This window comes from Apteryx mantelli, unplaced genomic scaffold (genome assembly GCF_036417845.1).
Source record: "Apteryx mantelli isolate bAptMan1 unplaced genomic scaffold, bAptMan1.hap1 HAP1_SCAFFOLD_40, whole genome shotgun sequence".
Taxonomy (NCBI): Eukaryota; Metazoa; Chordata; class Aves; order Apterygiformes; family Apterygidae; genus Apteryx; species Apteryx mantelli.
This window is the reverse complement of record NW_027118755.1, coordinates 2,768,342-2,795,694: the sequence shown is the minus strand read 5'-3', so window position 1 is coordinate 2,795,694 and position 27,353 is coordinate 2,768,342. Positions and strand designations below refer to the sequence as shown.

The 27,353-nt window shown below is 62.0% G+C and overlaps 3 protein-coding genes across 3 annotated transcripts; 2 read left to right on the top strand and 1 right to left on the bottom strand.

The window, feature by feature from the left end:
• Positions 1-75: 75 nt before the first annotated feature.
• Positions 76-11,233, top strand: GIPC1 (GIPC PDZ domain containing family member 1). The gene is made up of 6 exons (XM_067317388.1): positions 76-363; positions 4,870-5,055; positions 7,385-7,565; positions 8,778-8,887; positions 8,996-9,077; positions 10,431-11,233. The coding sequence occupies exons 1-6, from the start codon at positions 76-78 to the stop codon at positions 10,580-10,582; spliced, it is 999 nt and encodes a 332-aa protein (XP_067173489.1). The 3' UTR covers positions 10,583-11,233.
• A 7,064-nt stretch (positions 11,234-18,297) lies between these two features.
• Positions 18,298-19,248, bottom strand: LOC136996466 (olfactory receptor 10K2-like). The gene has a single exon (XM_067317386.1). The coding sequence runs from the start codon at positions 19,246-19,248 to the stop codon at positions 18,298-18,300; it is 951 nt and encodes a 316-aa protein (XP_067173487.1).
• Positions 19,249-24,326: 5,078 nt separating this feature from the next.
• Positions 24,327-25,527, top strand: LOC136996468 (olfactory receptor 10H1-like). The gene is given in 2 exon segments (XM_067317389.1): positions 24,327-24,362; positions 24,364-25,527. Coding segments are annotated over 2 exon segments (1,041 nt in total). The 3' UTR covers positions 25,369-25,527.
• Positions 25,528-27,353: the final 1,826 nt, after the last annotated feature.

The following is a 27,353-nucleotide window of genomic DNA, read 5'->3' as shown; positions in this document are numbered from 1 at the left end:
CCCCCCCCAGCACCCACCCCCCCCAGCACCCACCCCCCCCGCACCCACCCCCCCAGCACCCACCCCCCCCCCCCCATGCCGCTGGGCCTGGGCCGCCGCAAGAAGGCGCCGCCGCTGCTGGTGGAGAACGAGGAGGCGGCGGGGGGCCGCGGCGGGGGGCACCCAGGGGTGCCGCCGGGCGGGGGGGCCGCCGCCAGCGCCGCCGCCGGTGACGCCCCCCCGGCGCCCGCCGCTCTCCGGCCCCGGCTCGTTTTCCACACGCAATTAGCCCACGGCAGCCCCACGGGCCGCGTCGAAGGCTTCGGCAACGTGCGCGAGCTCTACGGCAAGATCGCCGAAGCGTTCCGCATCCCGCCCGGCGAGGTGAGGCGCGGGGCACCCCGGGGTGCTGGGTGCTGGGTGCTGGGGGGGGAGGGGTCGGGGTTGGGGCACGGCGAGATCGCGCAGGAGCTCGGGGGTCCGGAGGGTTGGGGACGGGGCACCTTTGGGTGCTTGGGGGAGTCTCAGAAGTCAGGAGAGTTGGGGCTGGGACACCCTTGGGTGCTGGGGTGTTTCAGAGATCAGGAAAGTTGGGAACGGGGCACCCTTGGGTGCTGAGGGGGGCTGAGGTGTCAGGAAAGTCGGGGATGGGGCACCGTTGGGTGCTATGGGTGTCTCAGGAGTCAGTAGAGTTGAGGATGGGGCACCCCTGGGTGCTGGGGGTGTCTCAGGAGTCAGTAGAGTTGAGGATGGGGCACCCTTGGGTGCTGGGGGTGTCTCAGGAGTCAGTGGAGTCGGGGATGGGGCACCTCTGGGTGCTGGGGGTGTCTCAGGAGTCAGTAGAGTTGAGGATGGGGCACCCTTGGGTGCTGGGGGGGGCTGAGGTGTCAGGAAAGGCGAGGACGGGGCACCCCTGGGTGCTGGGGTGTCTCAGAGATCAGGAAAGTTGGGAACGGGGCACCCTTGGGTGCTGAGGGGGGCTGAGGTGTCAGGAAAGGCGAGGACGGGGCACCCTTGGGTGCTGGGGGTGTCTTAGGTGTGGGGAGAGTCGGGGCTGGGGCACCCTGGGGTGCTGGGGTACTGGAGGGGGGGAGGGTCGGGGACGGGGCACGGCGGGATCGCGCAGGAACTCGGGGGTCCGGAGGGTCGGGTACAGGGCACCCTTGGGTGCTGGGGGGGGGCTGAGGTGTCAGGAAAGGCGAGGATGGGGCACCCTTGGGTGCTGGGGGGGTCTGAGGTGTCAGAAGAGTCAGGGATGGGGCACCCCTGGGTGCTGGGAGTGTCTCAGGAGTCAGTAGAGTCGGGGACGGGGCACCCTTGGGTGCTGGGGGTGTCTCAGGAGTCAGTAGAGTCAGGGCTGGGGCACCCCTGGGTGCTGGGGGTGTCTGAGGAGTCAGTAGAGTCGGGGACGGGGCACCCCTGGGTGCTGGGGGTGTCTCAGGAGTCAGTAGAGTCGGGGACGGGGCACCCCTGGGTGCTGGGGTGTCTCAGGAGTCAGTAAAGTCGGGGCCGGGGCACCCCTGGGTGCTGGGGGTGTCTCAGGTGTCGGTAGAGTCAGGGCTGGGGCACCCCTGGGTGCTGGGGGTGTCTCAGGAGTCAGTAGAGTCAGGGCTGGGGCACCCCTGGGTGCTGGGGGTGTCTCAGGAGTCAGTAGAGTCGGGGCTGGGGCACCCCTGGGTGCTGGGGGTGTCTCAGGTGTCAGTGGAGTCAGGGATGGGGCACCCCTGGGTGCTGGGGGTGTCTCAGGAGTCAGTGGAGTTGGGGACGGGGCACCCCTGGGTGCTGGGGGTGTCTCAGGAGTCAGAAGAGTCGGGGCTGGGGCACCCCTGGGTGCTGGGGGTGTCTCAGGAGTCAGTAGAGTCGGGGCTGGGGCACCCCTGGGTGCTGGGGGTGTCTGAGGAGTCAGTAGAGTCGGGCACGGGGCACCCCTGGGTGCTGGGGGTGTCTCAGGAGTCAGAAGAGTCAGGGACGGGGCACCCCTGGGTGCTGGGGGTGTCTCAGGAGTCAGAAGAGTCAGGGACGGGGCACCCCTGGGTGCTGGGGGTGTCTCAGGTGTCAGTAGAGTCGGGGCCGGGGCACCCCTGGGTGCTGGGGGTGTCTCAGGTGTCAGTAGAGTCGAGGACGGGGCACCCTTGGGTGCTGGGGGTGTCTCAGGAGTCAGTAGAGTCGGGGCCGGGGCACCCCTGGGTGCTGGGGGTGTCTCAGGTGTCGGTAGAGTCAGGGCCGGGGCACCCTTGGGTGCTTTGGGGGTCCTGGGAGTCAGGATGCCTGTGGTTGAGCACCTTTGGGTGCCCTGGGCAGGGCACCCACAAGGAACGAGCAGGTTGGGGGGCCACCAGGGCTTCAGGGGGACCTTGGGTACGTGGGTGACCCGGGTGGCACCCTGTGGAGGAGGGGACCCTTGGGGACCCCAGTGGCAGGACAGGGCACCCGTAGAGGACCCCGGGAGAGGCTGAGGGGTCCCTTGGGTGGGGGAGGTCCCACGTGTCCCCAGCAGGGGCCCAGGTGTCCCCAGGGTGAGGGTCCCCAGGAAGGGGGTCCCTTATGTCCCAGGGGGTCCCACGTGTCCCCAGGGAGAATGTCCCTAGGAAGAGGGTCCCATGTGTCCCCAAGGAGGAGGTCACATGTGTCCCCGGGAGGTCCCATGTGTTCTCAAGGTAGGGTGTCTCCAGAAAGGAGGTCCCACGTGTCCCCAGGGAGGAGGTCCCATGTGTCCTGGGAGGTCCCACATGTCCCCAGAGTTGGGTGTCTCTAGAAAGGAGGTCCCACGTGTCCCCAGGGAGGAGGTCTGATGTGTCCTGGGAGGTCCCATGTGCCCCCAGGTTGGGTGTCCTCAGGAAGGTGGTCCCGTGTCACCCTGGGTTGGGTGTCCCCAGGAAGGAGGTCCCACGTGTCCCCAGGAAGGAGGTCCCGTGTTGTCCTGGTGGGTCCCACGTGTCCCTGGGGTTGGGTGTCCCCAGGAAGGAGATCCCACGTGTCCCCAGGAGGGAGGTCCCGTGTTGTCCTGGTGGGTCCCATGTGTCCCTGGGGTTGGGTGTCCCCAGGAAGGAGGTCCCACGTGTCCCCAGGAAGGAGGTCCCGTGTTGTCCTGGTGGGTCCCACGTGTCCCTGGGGTTGGGTGTCCCCAGGAAGGAGATCCCATGTGTCCCCAGGAGGGAGGTCCCATGTTGTCCTGGGGGTGTCCCACGTGTCTCTGGGTTTGGGTGTCCTCAGGAAGGAGGTCCTACGTGTCCCCAGGAGGGAGGTTCCGTGTTGTCCTGGTGGGTCCCACATGTCCCTGGGGTTGGGTGTCCTCAGGAAGGAGGTCCCACGTGTCCCCAGGAGGGAGGTCCCGTGTTGTCCTGGGGGTGTCCCACGTGTCCCTGGGTTTGGGTGTCCCCAGGAAGGAGATCCCGCGTGTCCCCAGGAGGGAGATCCCGTGTTGTCCTGTGAGGTCCCACGTGTCCCTGGGGTTGGGTGTCCTCAGGAAGGGAAACCCACTTGTCCCCAGGAGGGAGGTCCGATGTGTCCTGGGAGGTCCCATGTGCCCCCAGGTTGGGTGTCCTCAGGAAGGTGGTCCCGTGTCACCCTGGGTTGGGTGTCCTCAGGAAGGAGGTCCCACGTGTCCCCAGGAGGGAGGTCCCGTGTTGTCCTGGTGGGTCCCACGTGTCCCTGGGGTTGGGTGTCCCCAGGAAGGAGGTCCCTCGTGTCCCCAGGAGGGAGGTCCCGTGTTGTCCTGGTGGGTCCCACGTGTCCCTGGGGTTGGATGTCCTCAGGAAGGGGAACCCACTTGTCCCCAGGAGGGAGGTCCCGTGTTGTCCTGGTGGGTCCCACGTGTCCCTGGGGTTGGATGTCCTCAGGAAGGGGAACCCACTTGTCCCCAGGAGGGAGGTCCCATGTGTCCTGGGAGGTCCCATGTGCCCCCAGGTTGGGTGTCCTCAGGAAGGTGGTCCCGTGTCACCCTGGGTTGGGTGTCCTCAGGAAGGAGGTCCCACGTGTCCCCAGGAGGGAGGTCCCGTGTTGTCCTGGTGGGTCCCACGTGTCCCTGGGGTTGGGTGTCCCCAGGAAGGAGGTCCCTCGTGTCCCCAGGAGGGAGGTCCCGTGTTGTCCTGGTGGGTCCCACGTGTCCCTGGGGTTGGATGTCCTCAGGAAGGGGAACCCACTTGTCCCCAGGAGGGAGGTCCCATGTGTCCTGGGAGGTCCCATGTGCCCCCAGGTTGGGTGTCCCCAGGAAGGTGGTCCTGTGTCACCCTGGGTTGGGTGTCCCCAGGAAGGAGATCCCACATGTCCCCAGGAGGGAGGTCCCGTGTTGTCTTGGCGGATCCCACGTATCCCCAGGTTGGGTGTCCCCAGGAAGGAGATCCCACATGTCCCCAGGAGGGAGGTCCCGTGTTGTCCTGTGAGGTCCCATGTGTCCCTGGGGTTGGATGTTCTCAGGAAGGGGAACCCACTTGTCCCCAGGAGGGAGGTCCGATGTGTCCTGGGAGGTCCCATGTGCCCCCAGGTTGGGTGTCCCCAGGAAGGTGGTCCCGTGTCACCCTGGGTTGGGTGTCCTCAGGAAGGAGGTCCCACATGTCCCCAGGAGGGAGGTCCCATGTTGTCCTGGTGGGTCCCACATGTCCCTGGGGTTGGGTGTCCTCAGGAAGGGGAACCCACTTGTCCCCAGGAGGGAGGTCCCGTGTTGTCCTGTGAGGTCCCACGTGTCCCTGGGTTTGGGTGTCCTCAGGAAGGAGGTCCCATGTGTCCCCAGGAGGGAGGTCCCATGTTGTCCTGGTGGGTCCCACGTGTCCCTGGAGTTGGGTGTCCGCAGGAAGGGGGAGGGAGGTCCCATGTTGTCCTGGGGCGGTCCCACGTGTCCCCGGGGTGGGGCTCCGGGTGCCCCCGCGCTGCTGACGGCCCCACCCCGGCCAGGTGATGTTCTGCACCCTCAACACGCACAAGGTGGACATGGAGAAGCTGCTGGGCGGCCAGATCGGCCTCGAGGACTTCATCTTCGCCCACACCAAGGGCCAACGCAAGGAGGTCGAGGTCTTCAAGTCCGAGGAGGCCCTGGGCCTCACCATCACCGACAACGGCGCCGGCTACGCCTTCATCAAGGTGTGGGGACACAACTGTCCCACGTGTCACCTCCCCCCCTGGGGCTGGCCCCGAATGTCCCACAGAGCCCTGGGGTGGGGGGATGACCTTGACCGTCCTGGAGGAGCTGAGAGGGGACCGTGCCACTTGGAGACGTGTGGGGACACCTCAAACAGTCCCTGAGCCACCTTGGGGGGGGGGGGGGATGTAGGGACATCTCGGACTGTCCCCAAGCCACCGTGGGGCTTGGAGAACCTGAGAACATCCCAGACCATCCCAAGAGGACGTGGAGACATCCCAGACTGTCCCCAAGCCACTGTGGGGGTTAGGGGGACCTGGGGACGTCCTGGGTCATCCCGGGGGGACATGAGGACACCCCAGCCTGTCCCCAAGCCACCATGGGGCTATGAGAACCTGAGAACATCCCAGACCATCCCAAGAGGACATGGAGACATCCCAGACTGTCCCCAAGCCACTGTGGGGGTTAGGGGGACTTGGGGACATCCTGGGTCATCCCAGGGGGACAGGAGGACACCCTAGCCTGTCCCCAAGCCATTGTGGACCTGGAGGTACCTAGGGATGTCCCACACCTTCCTGGGGTGTCACAGGGCCACCCCAGCCTGTCCCCAAGCCACTGTAGGGGTTGAGAGGACCCAGAGACATCCTGGGCCATCCTGGGGGGACACAGAGACACTCTGGACTGTCCCCAAGCTGCTGTGGGGACCTGGGGACATTGTAGACTGTCCCAGGAGCACATGGGGACGCTGCAGCCTGTCCCCAAGCCACTGTGGGGTTGAGGTGACCTGGGGATGTCGTGGACCATCCTAGGGGGACACGGAGACACCCCAGACTGTCCCCAAGCTACCATGGAGGTTAGGGTGACCTGGAGATGTCCCGGATCATCCCAGGAGGGCAAGGGGACACCCCATACTGTCCCCAAGCCACCATGGGGGTTGGGAGGATCCAGGGGCATCCTGGACCATCCTGGGGGACACAGGAACATGTTGGACTGTCCCCAAGCCACTTTGAGGTTGGGGGGACATGGGGATGTCTGAGGGGACACAGGGACATCCTGGACTGTCCCCAAGCCACCATGGGGGTTAGGTGGACATGGAGATGTCCTGGACCATCCTGGAGGGGACATGGGGACACTCTGAATGGTCCCCGCAGGGCTCTAGATGGGTTAGGGGGGACCTGGGGATGTCACAGATCATCCTTGAGGGCCATGGGACCACCCCAGCCTGTCCCCAAGCCACCGGGAGGACCTGGGGACAACCCGGACTTTGGGGACATGGGGGAGCGCAGCGCCGAGCGCGGAGCAGCCCCAATCTCCTCCGGCATCCGGCTAATTCCGGCTAATGACCTTCCCGGCCCGGCTGCATCCTGCCTGGGTTCTCCCCTGCCAGCTCCATGTCCCCTCACCCCATTGTGTCCCCACCCCATCTCCATGTCCTTCTCCATCTCCATGTTCCTCCATCCCATCTCTGTGTCCTCCTCCATCTCCATGTCCTCCCATCCCATTTCCGTGTTCCCTCACCCCATCTCCGTGTCCTCCCCCATCTCCATGTTCTCCTCCATCTCCATGTCCCTCCACCCCATCTCTGTGTCCTTCTTCATCTTCATGTCATTCTCCATCTTCATGTTCTCTCACCCCATTTTTGTGTCCCCCCACCCCATCTCCGTGTCCTCCCCCATCTCCGTGTCCTCTTCCATCTCCGTGTTCCCCCACCCCGTCTTCATGTTCCCTCAACCCATCTTTGTGTCTTTCTTCATCTTCATGTTCCCCCACCCCATCTCCGTGTCCTTCTCCATCTTCATGTCCCCCATCCCATCTCCATGTTCCTCCCCATCTCCATGTCCCCTCACCCCATCTCTGTGTTCCCCCATCCCATCTCTGTGTCCTTCTCCATCTCCATGTCCTCCTCCATCTCCATGTCCTTCTCCATCTCCGTGTACTTCTCCATCTCCATGTCCCCCCATCCCATCCCCATGTACCTCCCCATCTCCATGTCCCCTCAAGCCCATCTCCGTGTCCCCACCTCATCTCTGTGTCTCCACCCCATCTCCATGTCCCCACCCATATCCATGTCCCCTCACCCCATCTCCATGTCCCCACCCTATCTCCGTGTCCTTCTCCATTTCCATGTCCCCACCCCATCTGTGTGTCCTCCTCCACCTCCGCGTCATCCCACCCCATCTCCGTGTCCTCTTCTATCTCCATATCCCCTCATCCCATCTCCGTGTCCCAGGCCCGGGGGTGAGCCAGAGCGGCGGGTGACCCCGTGGTGGAGGCTGGGGGAGGGGGGGGAGGTCAGGCAGCACCCGGACGCCTGGGCCCTCTCTCCCGCAGCGCATCAAGGAGGGCAGCGTCATCGACCGCATCGCCGTCATCGGCGTGGGTGACATGATCGAGGCCATCAACGGGCAGAGCCTGGTGGGCGCCCGTCACTACGAGGTGGCCAAGATGCTCAAGGAGCTGCCCAAGGGTCGCACCTTCGCCCTCAAGCTCACCGAGCCCCGCAAGGCCTTCGGTGAGGTCCCCCCCCATGACCTGGATGGGTGGGTGGGGGGGTCCCCGGGGCCACCCCAGGGTGTCCTTGACCCCTTGTCACCCAGGGGTTGGGTGGGAAGCACCCAGGTGTCCAGGCTCCCTCCTGTCCCCCAAGACTGGAGATGGTTCCTCTGTAGTGGAGCTGTGGGAGCACTGGGAGCACTGGGAGCCCCACCAGTAGGATGGGGTGGGGGGGTCCCCAGGGCCACCTTGGGGTGTCCTTGCTCCCTCGTCACCCATGGGTTGGGTGGGAAGCACCCAGGTGTCCAGGCTCCCTCCTGTCCCCCAAGACTGGAGATGGTTCCTCTGTAGTGGAGCTGTGGGAGCACTGGGAGCACTGGGAGCCCCACCAGTAGGATGGGGTGGGGGGGTCCCCAGGGCCACCCCAAGGTGTCCTTGCCCCCTTGTCACCCGTGGGTTGGGTGGGAGGCACCCAGGTGTCCGGGACCCCGTGGTGTCACTGGGACTCCCTGTGGGGCTGGAGAAGACTCCATCACCTTGGGGTGGGGGACATGGGGGGGGTCCCCAAACCCAAGGGGGGACAAGGGGGACCCCAAAACCAAGGGGGGGACACGGGGGGTCCCCAAACCCAAGGGGGGGCACAACAGGGACCCCAAAGCCCTGGGAGGGGACACAGGGGGTCCCCAAACCCAAGGGGGGGCACAACAGGGACCCCATCGCCCTGGGGGGGGACACGGGGGTCCCCCAACCCAACAGGGGGACATGGGGGGTCCCCAAACCCAAGGGGGGGCACAACAGGGACCCCAATACCCTGGGGGGGGACATGGGGGGTCCCCAAACCCAAGGGGGGGCACAACAGGGACCCCAATGCCCTGGGAGGGGACACGGGGGGTCCCCAAAGGGGATATGGGGGGACCCCAACCCCGGGGGGGGGACACGGGTGTCCCCAAAACCAAGGAGGGGATGGGGGGTCCCCAACCCCAAGGGGGGGCACAACAGGGACCCCAATGCCCTGGAGGGGGGGGACAGGGGGGTCCCCAAAGGGGATATGGGGGGTCTCCCACCCCCAAGGGGGGGCACAACGGGGACCCCATCCTCGCCTCGGAGGGTGACACGGGGGGGGGGGGGAACCCCCAAGGTCCGGGGGTGGGTGACGGGGGTCCCAAGATGCCCCCACCCTTTGCGGGGGGGGGTCTTGGGGGGCCCCCCCTGACCCCCCCCCCACGGGCAGACATGATCAGCCAGCGCGCGGCAGGAGGCAAAGGCGGCAGCACCCAGCTGGGCTCCGGCCGGGGCACCCTACGCCTCCGGGCCCGGGGTCCCGCCACCGTGGAGGAGCAGGTAGGTGCCGGCAGCACCCCGGGGTGCCCCTGCGGTGGTTGGGGGGGGGACACGGATGCCCCCCCCGTCACCCGTTTTGTGTGTCCCCCCCCCCCTCCCTGCCCGCAGCCCTCGGCCTTCGAGGAGATGGCCATCGCCAAGGTGGACGACCTGCTCGAGAGCTACATGGGCATCCGCGACACCGAGCTGGGTGAGCCCCGCGCCCCCACCCATGGGTGCTGGGGGGGTGCCGCCCGTCCCCCCCCCCCCCCGCAATGGGGGAACCCCCCACAGTGTCTCCCCCCCTCACCCCGGGGGTGCTGGGTGCTGTGTCCCCCCTGCCGGGGGCACCTGGGAACCCCCCTGTGGTGCCTCTCCCCACCCGTGGGTGCCTTCTGCGCCCCACCGGTGGTGGGACCTGGGAACCCCCCACAGTGTCCCCCCCCCCCCACCCATGGGTGCCTTCTGCCCCCTCCCCAATGGGGGAACCTGGGAACCCCCCACAGTGTCCCCCCCCCACCCATGGGTGCTGGGTGCCTTGTGCCCCTCATCATGGCCACCCGGGAACCCCCTGCCCACCCATGGGTGCAACCTGCTTGGCCTCGCCCCCCCAAGGCTCCCAGGGCAGGCTGGGCGGGGGGGAAAGCGCTGGCTGTCCCCAAGTGTCCCCAACTGTCCTCTGTCCCCACTGCCACCATGGTGGAGCTGGGCTGGGACCCCCTGCTGCTGCCTGTCCCCAACTGTCCCCAACTGTCCCTTGTCCCCCTGCCATCACCACCGTGGGGGAGCGGGATCCCCCGGCGCTGCCTGTCCCTGCCTGTCCCTGCCTGTCCCTTGTCCCCCTGCACCACTACCATGGCGGAGACAGGCTAAGACCCCCCAGCGCTGCCTGTCCCTGCCTGTCCCTGCCTGTCCCTTGTCCCCCTGCCGCCACCCCCATGGTGGAGCAGGATTGAGCCCCCCCCAGCGCTGCCTGTCCCTGCCTGTCCCTGCCTGTCCCTTGTCTTCCTCCGCCACCACCATGGTGGAGCAGGATTGAGCCCCCCAGCGCTGCCTGTCCCTGCCTGTCCCCAACTGTCCTCTGTCCCCACTGCCACCATGGTGGAGCTGGACCGGGCCCCCCTGATGCTGCTTATCCCCAACTGTCCCTTGATCCCCTGCACCACCACCATGGTGGAGACAGGCTAAGACCCCCCAGCGCTGCCTGTCCCTGCCTGTCCCTGCCTGTCCCTTGTACCCCTGCACCACCACCATGGTGGAGCTGAGCCGGCCCCCCTGATGCTGCCTATCCTCAACTGTCCCTTGTCCCCTTGCCACCGCCACCACGGTGGAGCAGGATTGAGCCTCCCCCCAGTGCTGCCTGTCCCTGCCTGTCCGTGCCTGTCCCCAACTGTCCTCCGTCCCCACTGCCACCATGGTGGAGCTGGTCCGGGCCCCCCTGATGCTGCCTATCCCCAACTGTCCCTTGTCCCCCTGCGCCACCACCACGGTGGAGCAGGATTGAGCCCCCCCCCAGCGCTGCCTGTCCCTGCCTGTCCCCAAACGTCCCCAACTGTCCCCGCAGCGGCCACCATGGTGGAGCTGGGCCGCGACGCCCGCGACCCCGACGCGCTGGCCCAGGCCCTCGACGCCCAGCTCGGCGACTTCGCCTTCCCCGACGAGTTCGTCTTCGACGTCTGGGGGGCCATCGGCGACGCCAAGGTGGGGCGCTGCTAGGGGACCCCCCCCTCCCCCCACCGGTGACACCCCCCCCCCACTTCTGGGGACACCGGCGTCACCTCCGCCCCCCCCCGTCGCCGCCGCCGCCACCATGAGGATGGAGTGGGGGGGACCCTGCGACACGTGTCCCCCCCCCCCAAGTGCCGTAGAGCTGGGGGCGGCCGGACCCCCCCCCCAACGGAGTGGGGACCCCCCCCCAAAAGCTGGATACCCCCCCCCGCATGGGGGATCCCCCAACATCTGGATCCCTCCCCACACTGGATCCCCCCAACGTCTGGATCCCCCCCATGGGTTGAGGATCCCCCCACCCATGGACCTGGGACCCCCCCGTGGACCTGGGACCCCCCCAAAAAGCTGGAGACCCCCCCCCCATGCTGGGGATCCCCCAACATCTGGGTCCCCCCCTCCCCGCACTGGATCCCCCCAACATCTGGATCCCCCCCCCATGGGTCAGGATCTGCCCCCCCCATGGGTCGGGGATCCCCCCCCCCCATGGACCTGGGACCCCCCTGTGGACCTGGGACCCCCCCCAAAAAGCTGGAGACCCCCCCCCGCACGGGGGATCCCCCAACATCTGGATCCCTCCCCACACTGGATCCCCCCAGCATCTGGATCCCCCCCCCATGGGTCGGGATCTGCCCCCCTCCATGGACCAGGGACCCCCCCCATGGACCTGGGACCCCCCCCGTGGACCTGGGACCCCCCCAAAAAAGCTGGAGACCCCCCCCCCCGCACGGGGGATCCCCCAACATCTGGATCCCTCCCCACACTGGATCCCCCCTAACATCTGGATCCCCCTCCCCGGATCAGGGACCCCCCCTCCGTGGACTGGGGACCCCCCCCACAGCTGGACCCCCCCCTTAGGGACCCCCTAAGTGACCCCCCCCCAAAAAAGGACCTGGGTGCCCCCCCCATAGCCAGGGAACCCCCCCCTTCAACATAGGACCCCCCCCATAACCTGGGTGACCCCCCCCCACCCTGGGACCCCCCCCCATAACCTAGGAGCCCCCTCATGGGCCCCTCCCCCAACATAGGACCCCCCCCCCCCCCATAACCTGGGAGCCCCCAATGGACCTGGGTGCCCCCCCCCACCCTTGGGACCCCCCCCTAACCTGTGACCTGGGTGCCCCCCCCACCCTCAGGCCCCCCTCCCCAATAACCTGGCACCCTCCGATGCACGTGGGTGCCCCCCCCCCCCGGGGTGCCCCCCCAACCTTGAGACCCCCCCCATAACCTGAACCCCCCCCCAATGGCCCTGGGTGCCCCCCACCCTTGGGTGCCCCCCACCCTCAGGACCCCCCCCCTCATAACCTGGGACCTCCCCAAGGACCTGGGTGCCCCCACCCTGCGGTGCCCCCCACCTTGAGGACCCCCCCCCCAATAACCTGAGACCCCCCCTCCAAGGACCTGGGTGCCCCCCACCCCAGGGTGCCCCCCATTCTGCCCCCCCCGGGGTGCTGTCCCCATGACACCCATGTCCCCCCCCCCCCCGGAAGGGTGAGCAATGAGGGTCCCCCCCCACACTTTGACCCCCCAAAAGGGCTTTTTTTGGGGGGGGGGCAGAGACCGGAGCCACCCTGTGTCCCCCCCCACCCCCCCGGTGCCAATCTGAGCCTGTCACACACTGTCACCCCCCCCCCAGACGCCTGGGCCCAGCCCTGTCCCCCCCCCCCCTGCACTGACTACCTTGGAGGGGGGGGGCTGGGGGTCACCCCCCCCCCCGCTGGCCTTGTCCCCGCGCTGTCCCCTGGGGGGGGGACCCCGGGGTGTCACCTACCCCCCCCCGGGGGCCTATTTTTATATTTTACATGTAAAATGACTTTAACATAAAATAGAGCGAAATTGGGACCGGCCACCGCCTTTGGGGGGGGACACGGGGACATGGGGGGGGATGGGGCGCAGGGGGACACAGAGGGGACATGGGGACACGATTGGGACATGGGGGACATGGATGGGGGCACATGGGGACAGGAGGGGGGGCATGGGACACGGGGGGACATGGGGACATGAGGGGACATGATTGGGACACGGGGGACATGGATGAGAGGGGACATGGGGACAAGAGCGGGACATGGGACATGGGGACATGAGGGGAACATGAGTGTGACACGAGACATGGATGGGGGACGTGGGGACAGGGGGCGGATGTGGGACATGGGACATGGGGACATGAGGGGGACATGAGTGGGACACGGGGGGACATGGATGGGGGACGTGGGGACAGGAGGGGGACATGGGACACAGGAACATGGGGACACGAGGGGACAGGAGTGGGGGACATGGGGGGACATGGGGACATGAGGGGGACACGGGGACATGAGTTTGACACACCACATGGAGCATGGATGGGAGGGGACATGGGGACACGAGAGTGACATGGGACATGGAGGGGACATGGATGGGAGGGAACATGGGGACACGAGAGTGACATGGGGGGACATAGATGGGAGGGGACACAAGAGGGACATGGGGGGACATGAGCATGACATGGCACATGGAGGAGACTTGGGGACATGGGGACATGAGTATGACACAGGACATGGGACACGGGGGACATGGAGGGACATGGATGGGAGGGGGCATGGGAGGGACACGGGGGGACATGAGCGTGACATGGCACACAGAGGGGACACGGGACATGAGTGTGACACGGGACACTGAGGGGACACAAGGGGGACATGGGGACACGAGGATGATGCAGGACATGGGGGAACATGGGGACATGGACAGGGCTGGGAGGGGACACAGGAGGGACACGGGGGGACATGAGTGTGACATGGCACACGGTGGGGACATGGGGGGACATGGAGACATGAGCATGACATGGGACATGGGGGGACACGGAACATGGGGATATGAGCATGACGTGGGACATGGAGGGGACACGGGGACATGAGCATGACATGGGACATGGAGGGAACACAGAGGACATGGACATGGGGACATGAGCATGACATGGGACATGGAAGGGACACGGGACATGGGGATATGAGCATGACATGGGACACGGAGGGGACATGGAGGGGACATGGAGGGGACATGGGGACATGAGCATGACATGGGACATGGAGGGGACATGGAGGGGACATGGGAGGGACACGGGGACATGGGGACATGAGCATGACATGGGACACGGAGGGGACATGGAGGGGACATGGGAGGGACACGGGGGACATGGGGACATGAGCATGACATGGGACACGGAGGGGACATGGAGGGGACACGGGAGGGACACGGGGGACATGGGGACATGAGCATGACATGGGACACGGAGGGGACACGGGAGGGGATATGGAGGGGACACAGGGGATATGGGGGGACATGGGGACATGAACATGCCATGGGACATGGAAGGAACATGGAGGGGACATGGGGGACACAGGACATGGGGGACATGGGGGGACATGGGGACATGACCATGATATGGGACATGGAGGGGACACGGGAGGGACATGGGGACATGAGCATGACACGGGACATGGAGGGGACATGGGAGGGACACAGGTGGACACAGGAGGGACACGGGGGGACATGGGGACATGAGCATGACATGGGACATGAAGAGGACATGGAGGGGACACGGGGGGACATGGGGACAAGAGCATGACATGGGACATGGAGGGAACACAGGGGAACATGGAGACATGAGCATGATATGGGACATGAAGGAGACACGGAGGGGACACGGGACATGGGGGACATGAGCATGACACGGGACATGGAGGGGACATGGGAGGGAAACAGGAAGGACATGGGGAGACATGGGGACATGAGCATGACACAGGACATGGAGGGGATGAGGGACATGGGGGGACATGGGGACACGAACATGGCATGGGATGTGGAGGGGACATGGAGGGACATGGGGACATGAGCATGACATGGGACATGGAGGGGACATGGGAGGGACATGGAGGGAACATGGGACACGGGGACATGGGGACATGAGCATGACACAGGACACAGAGGGGACATGGGAAGGACATGGAGGGGACAGGGGAGGGACATGGAGGGACATGGGGACATGAGCATGACACAGGACACGGAGGGGACACGGGAGGGACACGGGAGGGAGAAGGGCATCCGGGGCCCCTTGGCGATCCCAGGGCATGTCACCCTGGTGTCACCCTGGTGTCACTCTGGGAGGGGAGGGGGGTGTCCCTGGGGGTGACGGGGTGGGGGGCAGCCCGGACGCCTGGGTCCCTGCAGGGGGTCCCCGGGGGGGGGGGTCCCGAAGGGTCCCTGTGCAGCACCCAGAGCCCTTTGGAGGCAGCAGTGGGGGCAGCACGTGGGGCCCTCTGGGGGCAGCAGTGGGGGCAGCACGTGGGGCCCTTGGGGGGCAGCACCCAGGGCTCTTTGGGGGCAGCAGTGGGGGCAGCACATGGGGCCCTTTGGAGGCAGCAGTGGGGGCAGCACATGGGGCCTTTTGGAGGCAGCAGTGGGGGCAGCACGTGGGGCCCTCTGGGGGCAGCAGTGGGGGCAGCACGTGGGGCCCTTTGGGGGCAGCAGTAGGGGCAGCACCCAGGGCCCTTTGGTGGCAGCAGTGGGGGCAGCACCCAGAGCCCTTTGGAGGCAGCAGTGGGGGCTGCACCCAGGGCTCTTTGTGGGCAGCAGTGGGGGCAGCACGCGGGGCCCTTTGGTGGGGGCAGCACGCGGGGCCCGTTGTGGGCAGCAGTGGGGGCAGCACCCACGGCCCTTTGTGGGCAGCAGTGGGGGCAGCACATGGGGCCCTTGGGGGCAGCACCCAGGGCTCTTTGGGGGCAGCAGTGGGGGCAGCACGTGGGGCCCTTTGGAGGCAGCGGTGGGTGCAGCACGTGGGGCCCTTTGTGGGCAGCAGTGGGGGCAGCACATGGGGCCCTTTGTGGGCAGCAGTGGGGGCAGCATGTGGGGCCCTTTGGGGGCAGCAGTGGGGGCAGCACGCGGGGCCCTTTGTGGGCAGCAGTGGGGGCAGCACGTGGGGCCCTTGGGGGGCAGCACCCAGGGCTCTTTGGGGGCAGCAGTGGGGGCAGCACATGGGGCCCTTTGGAGGCAGCAGTGGGGGCAGCACGTGGGGCCCTTTGGGGGCAGCAGTGGGGGCAGCACGTGGGGCCCTTTGGGGGCAGCAGTAGGGGCAGCACCCAGGGCCCTTTGGTGGCAGCAGTGGGGGCAGCACCCAGAGCCCTTTGGAGGCAGCAGTGGGGGCTGCACCCAGGGCTCTTTGTGGGCAGCAGTGGGGGCAGCACGCGGGGCCCTTTGGTGGGGGCAGCACGCGGGGCCCGTTGTGGGCAGCAGTGGGGGCAGCACCCACGGCCCTTTGTGGGCAGCAGTGGGGGCAGCACATGGGGCCCTTGGGGGCAGCACCCAGGGCTCTTTGGGGGCAGCAGTGGGGGCAGCACGTGGGGCCCTTTGGAGGCAGCGGTGGGTGCAGCACGTGGGGCCCTTTGTGGGCAGCAGTGGGGGCAGCACATGGGGCCCTTTGTGGGCAGCAGTGGGGGCAGCATGTGGGGCCCTTTGGGGGCAGCAGTGGGGGCAGCACGCGGGGCCCTTTGTGGGCAGCAGTGGGGGCAGCACGGGGGCCCTTTGTGGGCAGCGGCGGGTGCAGCACATGGGGCCCTTTGGTGGCAGCAGTGGGTGCAGCACCCAGAGCCCTTTGGAGGCAGCAGTGGGGGCAGCACCCAGGGCTCTTTGTGGGCAGCAGTGGGGGCAGCACCCAGGGCTCTTTGGGGGCAGCAGTGGGGGCAGCACCCGGGGCCCTTTGTGGGCAGCAGCGGGTGCAGCACGGGGGCCCTTTGTGGGCAGCGGCGGGTGCAGCACATGGGGCCCTTTGATGGCAGCAGTGGGGGCAGCACCCAGAGCCCTTTGTGGGCAGCAGTGGGGGCAGCACCCAGGGCTCTTTGTGGGCAGCAGCGGGTGCAGCACGGGGGCCCTTTGTGGGCAGCGGCGGGTGCAGCACATGGGGCCCTTTGTGGGCAGCAGTGGGGGCAGCACATGGGGCCCTTTGATGGCAGCAGTGGGGGCAGCACCCAGGGCTCTTTTGGGGCAGCAGTGGGGGCAGCACGTGGGGCCCTTTGATGGCAGCAGTGGGGGCAGCACCTGGGGCCCTTTGTGGGCAGCAGTGGGGGCAGCACGCGGGGCCTTTTGGAGGCAGCAGCAGCAAAATAATTTACCGCGATAATATATAAAATATAGATGAAATATTTAATAGCATGATGCCGGAAATCCAAGCAGAATTCCATAACCGGAATAATGCGCGAGGAAAACCCTCTGCTTTCATTCGGATGAACCGAAGGGAGACAGTTTTGCTCCCGCCGCATTCCCGCCAGCCGGGGCGAAATCCGTCTCCTTCGCATCTCGCTTGGGGCCCTTTTTTCCGACGCTTCTTCCGTGTCGTCCCTCTTCTGCCCTGGTTCGCGCTCGGGCGGCTCTCGGTGAAGCCCGATTTGCGCCGAGCGTCTCCGTAATCCTATCGAAAATCCGGCGAGGTTTTTTTTTTGCTTTTACGGCGTCCTCTCGCCCGTCTTCCGCCTTGGCAGCTGCGAGGCGACGTGCGACGCTGCGGAAGACGCACGGTGTCCCTCCGATGTTGTGAAAACCCCTGGAAATCGAGGGAAAAATAAGCGTCTTTTGGTTTTTTCTTCTCCGTCTCCTTCTACCTTTTCACTTTTTTCCAGAAAAAGCCTATTTCTTTCTTTAGCGCTTGAGGACTCCGCTGGAGAGATCCTTGTTGGCCGAGGGTTGGGCGTTGCTTCCGTTCCGCTTGGTGCCCCGGCTTGGAAAAAGCGAGCTCAGCCCAAACCTTCGTTCAGAGACATCTCAAGAGCTCCGGCTGTTCAAAGGAAGGACGCGCTTGGCTGCGGCGGGCAGAAGTTCATTCTACAAATGCTCGGTTCTGCAGAACGGTGCCGAATGGTGCTGCAGGAAGAGTCTTCTCCTCGCTTGAAGGAGTCGCCCTTCCTGGTTTTGCTAATTCCAGCTTCGCAGCCGGCTCCGCTGCTTTTGAAGGCACCGTGGTTTGGGAGGAGAAGCGTGCTCACAGCGAGAGATCTTCTTAATTCATTTTTCCACAGCAGGTCTTCCCGAGGAGCCCTTCCATTGGTCCATCTGGACTCACGTTCTCGGTCTCACCGGTCAGTGGACCTGAACTTTCCAGCTGTCTCAGGACTCGGGTCTGTGTCCGGGTTCACACTTAGCCCATGGCAAAGGCAAGTTGATGCAAGCTGATGCAGCTCACTTGCTTTGCAGGCTCTGCTACTGGGCGCTGGAATAACGTGCAGACGGACGAACGCCGGAGCTCAGGGGCATCTTGATGCGCAAAAGGAGCATGGTCCTGAGTTTGCAATCTCCTTAAAAAATAAGCATTTCACCCTGAAATGATTTCAACACCTACCTTTCTTCTTTACTACCTGGGTCAGGTGAAAAAATGTCACCAAAATGTCACCAAAATGTCACCAAATGACACTTTCCTGTCCCCAAAATAGAAATGTGCACATGTGGGTTCCCAAAGCTGTTGAGCCCCTCCAGAAGGAGGTGCCTTTCATTGAGGTCCGTGTTTGCACCTTCACCATGACTTGAATTTATGGAGTTTTTTTATGTCAGGTCCTTGCCAGCCCCAGTGAGCTGCCGTGTCATTCCGAGAAGTTTCTTTGTGAGTAAGAGAGGAGGCACGGAAAAGGGGTGATGTTTTCTTGGAAGTGGAAGATGTTGGCTGAAAATCCGTGAGGGGAATAACCTCTTCACTGGAAATCTTTCTGAGAAAGTCTGTTTTTTCTGAGGGATTTTCGAAGCGCTGTTTTGACATCCTTGTTCCGGAGGCTGTAAATCATGGGGTTGAGCAGCGGGGTGAGAATGGTGTAGGCAACTGAGATCACCGCATCCTTGTCCGATGAGTAGCTGGCGTTGGGTCTCAGGTAGATGGAGCAGGCACAGCCATAGTGCACGACCACCACCATCAGGTGAGCGCTGCAGGTGGAGAAGGCTTTGCGCCTGCCTGTGGCTGAGGGGATCTTCAGGATGGCGAAGAGGATGAAGAGGTACGAAATAAGGATCAGCGTCAGCGGGATCAGAAGGACGAAGATGGCCAGCGTGAAGACAACGGCCTCGCTGAGATTGGTGTGAGCAAAGGCCACACTGAGGACCGGGGCGATGTCACAGAAGAAATGGTTGAGTTTCCTGGAGGCCCGGAAGGGCAAGCAAAATACCAAGGTGGTATCGGCCTGGGCGACCAGCAAGCCGATGAGAGCAGAAGCGATCACCAGCTGAACACACAGTCGCCGGGTCATGATGCTGTTGTAGTGCAGGGGGTGGCAGATGGCCACGAAGCGATCGTAGCCCATGGTGGCCAGGAGGAAGGAGTGGAAACACCCCAAGAAGAGGAAGAAGTACATCTGCGCAGCACAGCCCAGGAAGGAAATGGCTTTCCTCTCTGCCAGCAAGTCTACCAGCATCTTGGGGACAATGACAAAGGTGTAGAAAGTCTCCAGAAATGACAGGATGGAGAGGAAGAAGTACATGGGTGTGTGCAGGCTTGGGTCAACCCTTATGATGGTCATGATAGTGGCGTTTGTGCTCAGAGTGACCAGGTAGAGCAGCAAAAAGACCACAAAGAGCAGCTTCTGCAGCTCTGCCAGGTTGGAGAACCCCAGGAAGATGAAGTCCGTGGCCAGGGTTTGGCTGTCATTTTCCATGGAAGCAAAAGGCTTTCTCTGAATGTGGAGCAGGGAGAAAAGCAGCACCCAGCTCACCAAAGGTGCAAGGAGCTGTAGTGACAAAGAGAATCTGCTAGTGTCCCTCCTCAAAAGCCCTTTCCTGGCCTCTCCCTCCCCATGCTGGTTGCCCTCCTGGTGCATATGGGCTACTGTGCTTTGGTTGAGGACGCACAGCAGAAGGAGGGTGCGGTGGGGCAGCACCTTGCCCTCCTGAGAGCAAGCTGGTGCGTGCAGCGAGCCAGGCTGGCGCGGGGATGCCTGGCGCCTTCTCTCGTGTGCTGGGGGGCAGCCGTGAGCTGCGGCAGCACGGTGGCTGTGGAGCTGCAAGACGGAAAATGCCGGTTCAGAGCCTCTCACGCGCAAAAGGGGCTGTGCGAGCTCTCGGGGACACGTGCAGAGCTGTCAACGCTGAAGCGTCCAAGCTGCCATGAGAGATGCTGCCCTGAGCAGCTGGAGGAGCAGAGCAGGGAAAGGCAGGGGGGTTGAGCAGTGCAGGCAGCTCCCGCTGCTGAGCTGCCCAGACTGGCTCAAGCCATGGGCTGTGTGCGTTGTCTGCATGCACACGCAGGCTCCTGGTCACCCTGGGCTAGCGGTGGGCACGTTGGGATGTTCCCTTTCACATTCGAAGGGCAACAGCACAAAGGGGTCTTGCGTGAAGGAGGCTCAGACCCCCTCTTCCTTCGGCACAGGGTTGATTCACACCAGGATGGTGGGGTCTAATCAAGGCTCTGCTACAGGTCCTCTCCCTCCCCTTTTACCTTGTGAAGAGTAAGGCTGCAGAAAGGAAAACTGTGGAGCCAGGGGAAAGATGAGCCCGGAGCCCTACCTGCACTGTCCAGAAGGAAGTTCAGGCATGGAGCAGGCTTGCACACTTATAGCTGGAGGCAGCCCCAGCCTCTCTGAGAGACCCTGTCCTGTCCTTGTGGGCAGGGTGGCAGCAGCTTTGAGCTCTTCCAGGAGACTGAGGGGCGTGCTCATTAAGGACTGCTATGTCCTCACCTGGGGACAGGCATCGTTAGTGGGTTGCAATGGGCATAATTAAGGATCGACCTCCCTGAGGCATCCTGGCAATACCCTCAGCAGCTCTCAGCAACAGATGTGTGCTGAACTCAAGACACAAGGCCTTTTCCTAAGCAATAACTAGGATCAAGCAGGCGCCTTTAGTCCTTCCTTTCTTGCTGAAAGCGGGCAAAAAAAAGGTTCTCTGGCAACAGTGGCCTTGCCCTTCCTTGCTCCTTTCCACCTATCGCAGCCCACCACCTCTCCACTGCACTGGGACAGTTGCCCGGGGTGTATCCTGGGATTCAGTGAGGACCAAGGTGTGATGGGAGAGCAGCAGGAGTGTGTTCAAGAAGTAGCACTGCCCAACCCTCGGTGAAAGCCGTCTGTCCTCATCTTGACTCGTATGAAATGCACAGCTCTGGGGCACAGCTCTTCTCCTGAGAGAGGTGCCAAACGCAGGCAAGGGGCTTGCTTCCTGCCACCGCTCATTTCTCTCTGCTGGGTCAGGTACAGATGTCTGTGCTGTGGTGAGGGGACATGAAACCATGCGCACTACCAAGAAACCATGGCTGAGCACACAGCAGCCCATGCCAGGTGCTTGCTTGGGGCTATGAGACACTGCTGGAGAGGAGGAGGAAGGGGAAGCAAGAGCTTGCACTCCATAGGGAGGATGCCTCCATGTGCCTGCTGGAGGTGGCACAGCCACTGGCTGAGCAGATCATTGGCTCTTGGGTCTCTGTTCTCCACACTTGAGAATGTCACCTAGGTGCAGACAAGGGGGTGTTGCACCGACTCACCGCTAGCCCCCCAAGCTCTCAATCCCTTGGGCATGGAGGGGTGGGGCAGGACCATCTGCTGAGATGTGGGCGTCCACAGCATAGGCCCCTACGCTGAGCGGGTCACCCTGGCCTGTCTTGAGTGGAGCCTGCAGCAGAGATTTCACCAGAATGTGAAAGGAGGTCAGTGCAGCTGGTGGAAAGGGGACACCCACCCTTGATCAGGGGCTTGATGCTCTCAGCTCCACTGGCAATGTGATACAACCTGGCCTGACTGTGGGCAGACCCAGCATGCTCCCTTGCTGCTGCTGCTGCTGCTTGGGATGCCTCATCTGTGCCAGGGTGTCCTGGGACCCTCCAGGCCAACTTGGCCTGCATGGTCTTGGCTTCCAGAGTGCTCTCAGTTTCCTGAGAGCTTCTTCCTTCAAGGACCTCTCCTAGGCCTCCAGGCATCTTTGTTGTCCTCTTCTGAGTTGAGGTGGGCAGGGAGATGGATCAGTTTGGAGTTGGGTTGCCCAGAACTGTCTCCCGTGCTGGAGCTGACGCTGAACTGGACACGCACACTGCCGTCATGCATACTCAGAGAGTCTGTGCAAGGTTTGGCAAGGGTATGGCTGGCACGTGCTGCTGCTTTTGACTTCCATGTCTGGCCGCCTGCTTTTCCAGCCACCTGAGGGAAGGGGTTCAACATGCACCTGGAGCAGTTCTGGACACCCAGGACTTGGGGAGGGGAAACCAATCCTCCCAAGGACTCTTGTCCCATGTCCCCAGAGCTCTCCAGACTGACTAATGTTAGGATACGGTAAGGCCAGACCCTGGAGTGGGCTAGTTGCTGGGATGCTCTTGGCTGTCCTGACCTGCCCTTGAAGGAGATGGAGACTGAGGGTGTGCATTGGCATGAAGTTGTCTCAGAGGAGGCTTCGCATTTCTCTCTGCATTCAGGCAGCTCCGTATGAGCCATGCATTGACGGGGAAGCTGGAGAATCTGGATCTTGGTGAGAAGGTGCTGAGATAAGTTGTTCTCTCCTCCTACTCGTGCACGTGCTAAGACAATCTTTGCCAAGCGCTCAGGATGTCATATACCTGGCAGAGCACCAGCTAGCTAGGTACAATCCCAGAGAGCTTGATCAGATAGTCACACTGACCCTGGAGAAATCCGTGGGGAGACCCTCTGACTAGAGTCTTATTGAGGGCATTAAAGATCTGCTTTGGAGCTGATCCCCTGGGCTGTCTGGGTTGTCAGTGCAGGATGGACTGTAGCAGAAGACCCACCACATCCTAAAAGTGGACACCTATGCCTGGGAGGTGAATTGTGCCTGGACTGCATGGCCAAGCTCTTCCCTGGCCACCTGAGGAGTCCAGTGAACCAGCTCAGGTAGAGATACTTCCACTTGGGACTTCTGGAGTTAGGTGAACTGAATTCTAGCCTGACATGTAGAGTAGGAAGCCAAAGGAGCGAGATCTGCCTGCCCACCCATGGGTTTCCACTGGAGTCCTGGGCTGCCCAGAGCATGACCCTCGAAAGGCTATGAGAAAGCCCTCCCACCCCCCGCCTTGTTATTTTGGGTTCATTATTGTATTTTTCAGAAATAGGCTTAAAATACAGTATTGCACTACCTCAGGCCCAAAGAGAGGCCCTATGGTACCCCAAAGAGCCCTTTGTTGTGTGTGATGGGGCACTGGGGTGATGGCCAGGAGCTTGCTGGGGGATGGCCCCTCCTGGCTGGGCTATTCAAGCACGGTCCTGAGCTCCACTCTGCGAGGAGAGCTGACTTGCCAGCATGGCGCACAAGGAAGGTGACGCTGTGCCAGGAAAACCTGGGGGAGAGCTGCTGAAGCCAGGAACCGTGCAGGGACCTCCCATTTGGATATGCAACGAGCTGCTTGTTTTGCAAACGGTCCCACACGGGATGCCTGGCCTCCGGAGACCTCGAGGAGGGAGCCTCGTCTCGCAGCTCCCCACGGACACTTCCTTCAGGCCCTGGTGTCAGGCTCATGGAGGGGCCGGGCTGGAGGCAGGACTCTGCTGCCTCCCTGTACTTCTGTGCCAGGCTGCTTGCAAGGGGAAGGGAGCATCGGATGGGTAGTCCCCACCGTGGGCTGGGCACCTGCGCTCCAATCTTTGGAGCTACTGATGTAAAAGCCAGGCAGCATCTGGCCTCGGATAACAGGGCTCAGTGCAGTGCCTCCCCCCACCCCGGGGAGGGATGAGAGCTATTTAAATCCTTCTGTACAAGCCATGCCTGTGGGCATGCTGGAGATGGAGAGGAGAGGAGCATGGGATCGTCATGGGGCTGACGCGGCTGGGGGTGGTGGGTCCATCCTTCCTGGAAGAGCAAGTGCTCGCCACTTCATCATCGCTGCCTTCCCCTTCTGAAGCCTGGAGGGCAGAAGCGGCAGCAGAAGGAACAGGCAGAGTTTTAAAGGTATTTTTCTCACCCTTTGGCTCCCTCTTATCTGACCGGGGATTGTACGGGCTTTTGGCTGACGACTGTCGTTAAAAGTCAAGCAGTACAAACTCTTTCCAGCTCGTGGTGCAGAGCCGGTAAGTTGATAATGCTGTATGTCAGGTGAGGTCCTGGGTAAAAGCTGACTTTTTTCCTTTTTTTTTTTAAAGGTGAGATGCCTGGGCCGGAGTTTTCTCCGAGAGCAGCCAGGGTTAGAGTCTCATTGCTTGCAGTGAGATCCAGACCACCCCTTATGTGTGGTCCATGTAGGAGAGTGGCGTGAGGCAACGCAGTGCAGGGAAGCAATTCCTACAGTGCTGGGACGATGACCTCAAACTGCATCTCCTCTAATTTCCAGCACCCCTGCTGTCCATAGACATCCCCCCACATCTGGTGATGTAGGGCTCCTCTTTGACAGCGAAGGGGAGAGGAACTTCTGGAATGTGAATCACCTCCTCCGAAGGTAAATGACTGACGGGATCAGAGCAATCACCGTGAGAAATGCTTGTTCCCCTCTGGAAGGAGAAGAAGAGACACAGCTCAGGTAGAGACACAGAAACGGTGGACATCCAGAATTAGGTGAGGTGGATTTCCCCCCCTCACCCAGAATAAATAGTGTCCCCACCCATGTCCTCTCCAGAAAGCCTCATGAGCAGCTACAGTGGCTGCAGATCCTAGGCAACAGCAAGGTGCTGAAATGTGATATTGCTGTGCCAATAAAAAAAAATGTTAGAGAAATGAGCATCAGCTTTCACAATATTTCCTGCGGGAGATAAAAGGCAGGAATTTATGTCTGACGTAGATGCTGTTTTCTCCGCCGAAAGCCGATCCGATGGTGCTGTTGAAATGTTGTTGCTGTTATGCTCTTTTCAGACGCAGCACAAATGGGAAGGGGGAATCAAACCATCCCAGCGGGGTTCGTTTTGATTGGATTTTCCCACTTTCCTGAGCTCCGGGTCGTGCTGTTCGTGCTGTTTCTCCTCATGTACATGGTGACCCTGGCTGGAAACACTGTGATAATGGTTGTTATCAGGGTGGACCGGAGCCTGCACGTGCCCATGTATGTTTTCCTAGGTGCTTTGTCCTTCTCAGAAATCTTTTACACCTTCTCCATCATCCCGAAGATGCTGTCGGGGTTAGTGCTGGGAAGCAGAGCCATTTCTTTCCTCGGGTGCGCTGCGCAGATGCATTTCTCCTTCATGTTTGGCTTCATGCACTCTTTCCTCCTGACGGCGATGGGCTACGATCGATACATGGCCATCTGTCACCCCTTGCATTACAGCACCATCATGACCTCCCGAGTCTGCACTCGGCTGGTGGCCGCCTCGTGGGCAGGGGGCGTTTTCCTGGGGCTGCTGGTGACCGGCGCTGTGTTCCAGTTACCCTTCTGCCGGTCCCACCGCATCGCCCATTTCTTCTGCCACGTGCCCCCCATCCTCGAGCTGGCTTGTGCTGGCAGGGATGTGGTTGGCATAGCGGTCAATGCTCTTTGCATTGCCACCCTGCTGTGCTGCTTTCTCTTCATCCTGCTCACCTACGCCTTCATCCTGGGCCGGATCCTGCGGATGCCGTCGGCGGAAGGGAGGCGCAAAGCTTTCTCCACCTGTGCCTCCCACGTCACCGTGGTGGTGGTGCACTACGGCTGCGCCTCCGTTATCTACTTGAAGCACGGGTCGCCCAGCGCTGCGGGAGCTGGCACGCTGATCGACGTGTCTTACACCGTCTTCACCCCCTTCTTGAGCCCCATCATTTTTAGTCTGAGGAACAAAGACTTGAAAAAAGCCTTTTGGAAATCTCTGCGGAAAAGCTTTGTCAGCAGGAATGCAAATGTCGGCCCGGGATCTAGCTTCGGGTACAGGAGTGGCTGTCGCTAAACAACCTCTCCTTTTTCTCCTTTGGCGGTTCCTCGCTGCTTTCCAAACAACAGCTACTTTCTTCCCAGGCAAATGAGTCATGCAGGTGACTCCCGTGCCTTTCGCAACCCTCGCTGGGGGTTTGCAGGCCTCGCTGTGAGACTTGCCTGAAGCGTTTTGGTTTAACTTCTCACGCTGTAAATTCAGCCAGAGCAACTGCAGCTCTCAACCCTCCCAGGGGCTCCTGTGCCCTGAAGGAGGAGACACGGGCAACTCCTGGAGGAACGGCAGGTTAATCAGGCTGAGAAGCGGTGCAGAAGACTATCGCCCTGCCGTAGGCACACTGGCTGGTCTTCTCACGTGGCATATTTCTGCGTGGCTTTACTGCAATAGGGAAGAGATCATTCAAATGTGCTTTCAGCTGACAAAGAAACAGATCCTGGGTGAAAGTCGCTGATCTTCTATTAGTCCACCTACAGCTTGCAGAACGGTAAAACTTCTAGGGTTTAATATCCAGGATGGGCGACAGCTGCACTGATTTCACAAAGAGACCATGATGATGATGATGATATACCAAAAAAAACTCCCCAAAAACACAAAAAGATCTCAGGAAAGTTGTGTGGCAGCTCTCGTCTGCCCATTTTATCCTGTTAAGTGCACGGGAACCCTCAACCTCGCAGACCTCAAAAGGGGGCTGTTTTTCTCACAGTGTGCGATCACGCTGAAGTCATTGCCGCGGGGTGCAAAAACTGGTGGAAAGGGCTAAAAAGAGGCAGTCTAGAGCAAGAATGCTGGCAGGTAGAACAAGCTATTAAGTCCCAAAGGGGTCGAATTTGGAAACAGCCTTCCCACAGGAAGGTGTGAGGGAGAAGCCTCGCCGGTGCAAGGTGGAGGTTAATGGAGGAGGCTGGTCATACGCTTGTGTGCCACAGCAGAAGGCTTAATTTGGTCCAAGAGCTCATCCCTTCTAATCTCCTTTCCTACAGCACCGTACCAGGTACTGATGGGTGGCCTGGAAGAAACAGCACATCTCATACATCCGGACTCGCGGCTGGTACCAACCACTCTCAGTGACAGGTCCCTAAAGAGACTAAAGAGAACATGGGTCCGAGGCATGAGGCAGTGCCAATTTATGGTGTTCCAACAGAACTCGACATAACTTTGAAGTAATCGACGGCAGAAAGGTGACTTAGTCTCCTGCACAGCTAGATGGGATTCATCTGACTTTTCCGAGTGTGGGAATCTGCAGTGTCAGAGCCTACATCCAAGTGAAGGGTCTTAGTCTCCCTTCACGCTCAGGGATCTAGTCCTTGTGGCCACTAGGGTCCCTCTCAGCCCAAAGCAGCCACCCTGCAAGTGTCCATTTATAGACACACAGAATAATGGATGTATAAGACAATAAAGTTTCATTTGAAGGTGTGACTCTGCCACCTTCTTTCGGTGCGTGCAACGGAGGTTCCTCCTGCACTGGTTCTTAGAGGAGGGAATTGCACTGGCTCCATGCGGCTCACTAGATCCGTGGCAGCTGGAGCCATGGCAAAACACACTCTGTCCCCTTTTGCACATAACAAAATCACATTAATTCTATTGCCCAAGCTGCTACTGCAAGACTCATGCACCATGTGCTGCATGTGGCACGAGAGCTGTAACTCGAGACGCTTCTGAGCTGATGGACTTCCAGGCGGTGAAGTGTGATGCTCGATCCACACGCTACCTGGCATTCTCTCTGTTTCCAGCCCAGCTGCAGCTCCGCCTGGTGGGCTCTGGCTCTCCTCTGCCGCTGCTGAGCCCTGCCAGGGAGCAGCTGCTCCCAGCAAAGGGACCAGAGACCAGAGGAGGTTTCCCCTTGTGCCAGAGAGGTACGGAGAGGCTTGGCTTACTAACTGTCACTACTTACACGGTGTTTTAAGTAGGATAATGGAGTACTTCCCATGCCAGCCATAGCTAATCCTAAAAAGTTATATATAAAAACCCCCCCAAAAAACTATAGGTATTGGGGGCAACAA

Bases quoted from the DNA above. Each gene is read 5' to 3' on its own strand.
- GIPC1 (XM_067317388.1), top strand. From the start codon at position 76: ATGCCGCTGGGCCTGGGCCGCCGCAAGAAGGCGCCGCCGCTGCTGGTG. The intron at 364-4,869 runs GTGAGGCGCGGG...CACCCCGGCCAG, and splicing joins TCCGCATCCCGCCCGGCGAG to GTGATGTTCTGCACCCTCAA. The intron at 7,566-8,777 runs GTGAGGTCCCCC...CCCCACGGGCAG, and splicing joins CGAGCCCCGCAAGGCCTTCG to ACATGATCAGCCAGCGCGCG.
- LOC136996466 (XM_067317386.1), bottom strand. From the start codon at position 19,248: ATGGAAAATGACAGCCAAACCCTGGCCACGGACTTCATCTTCCTGGGG.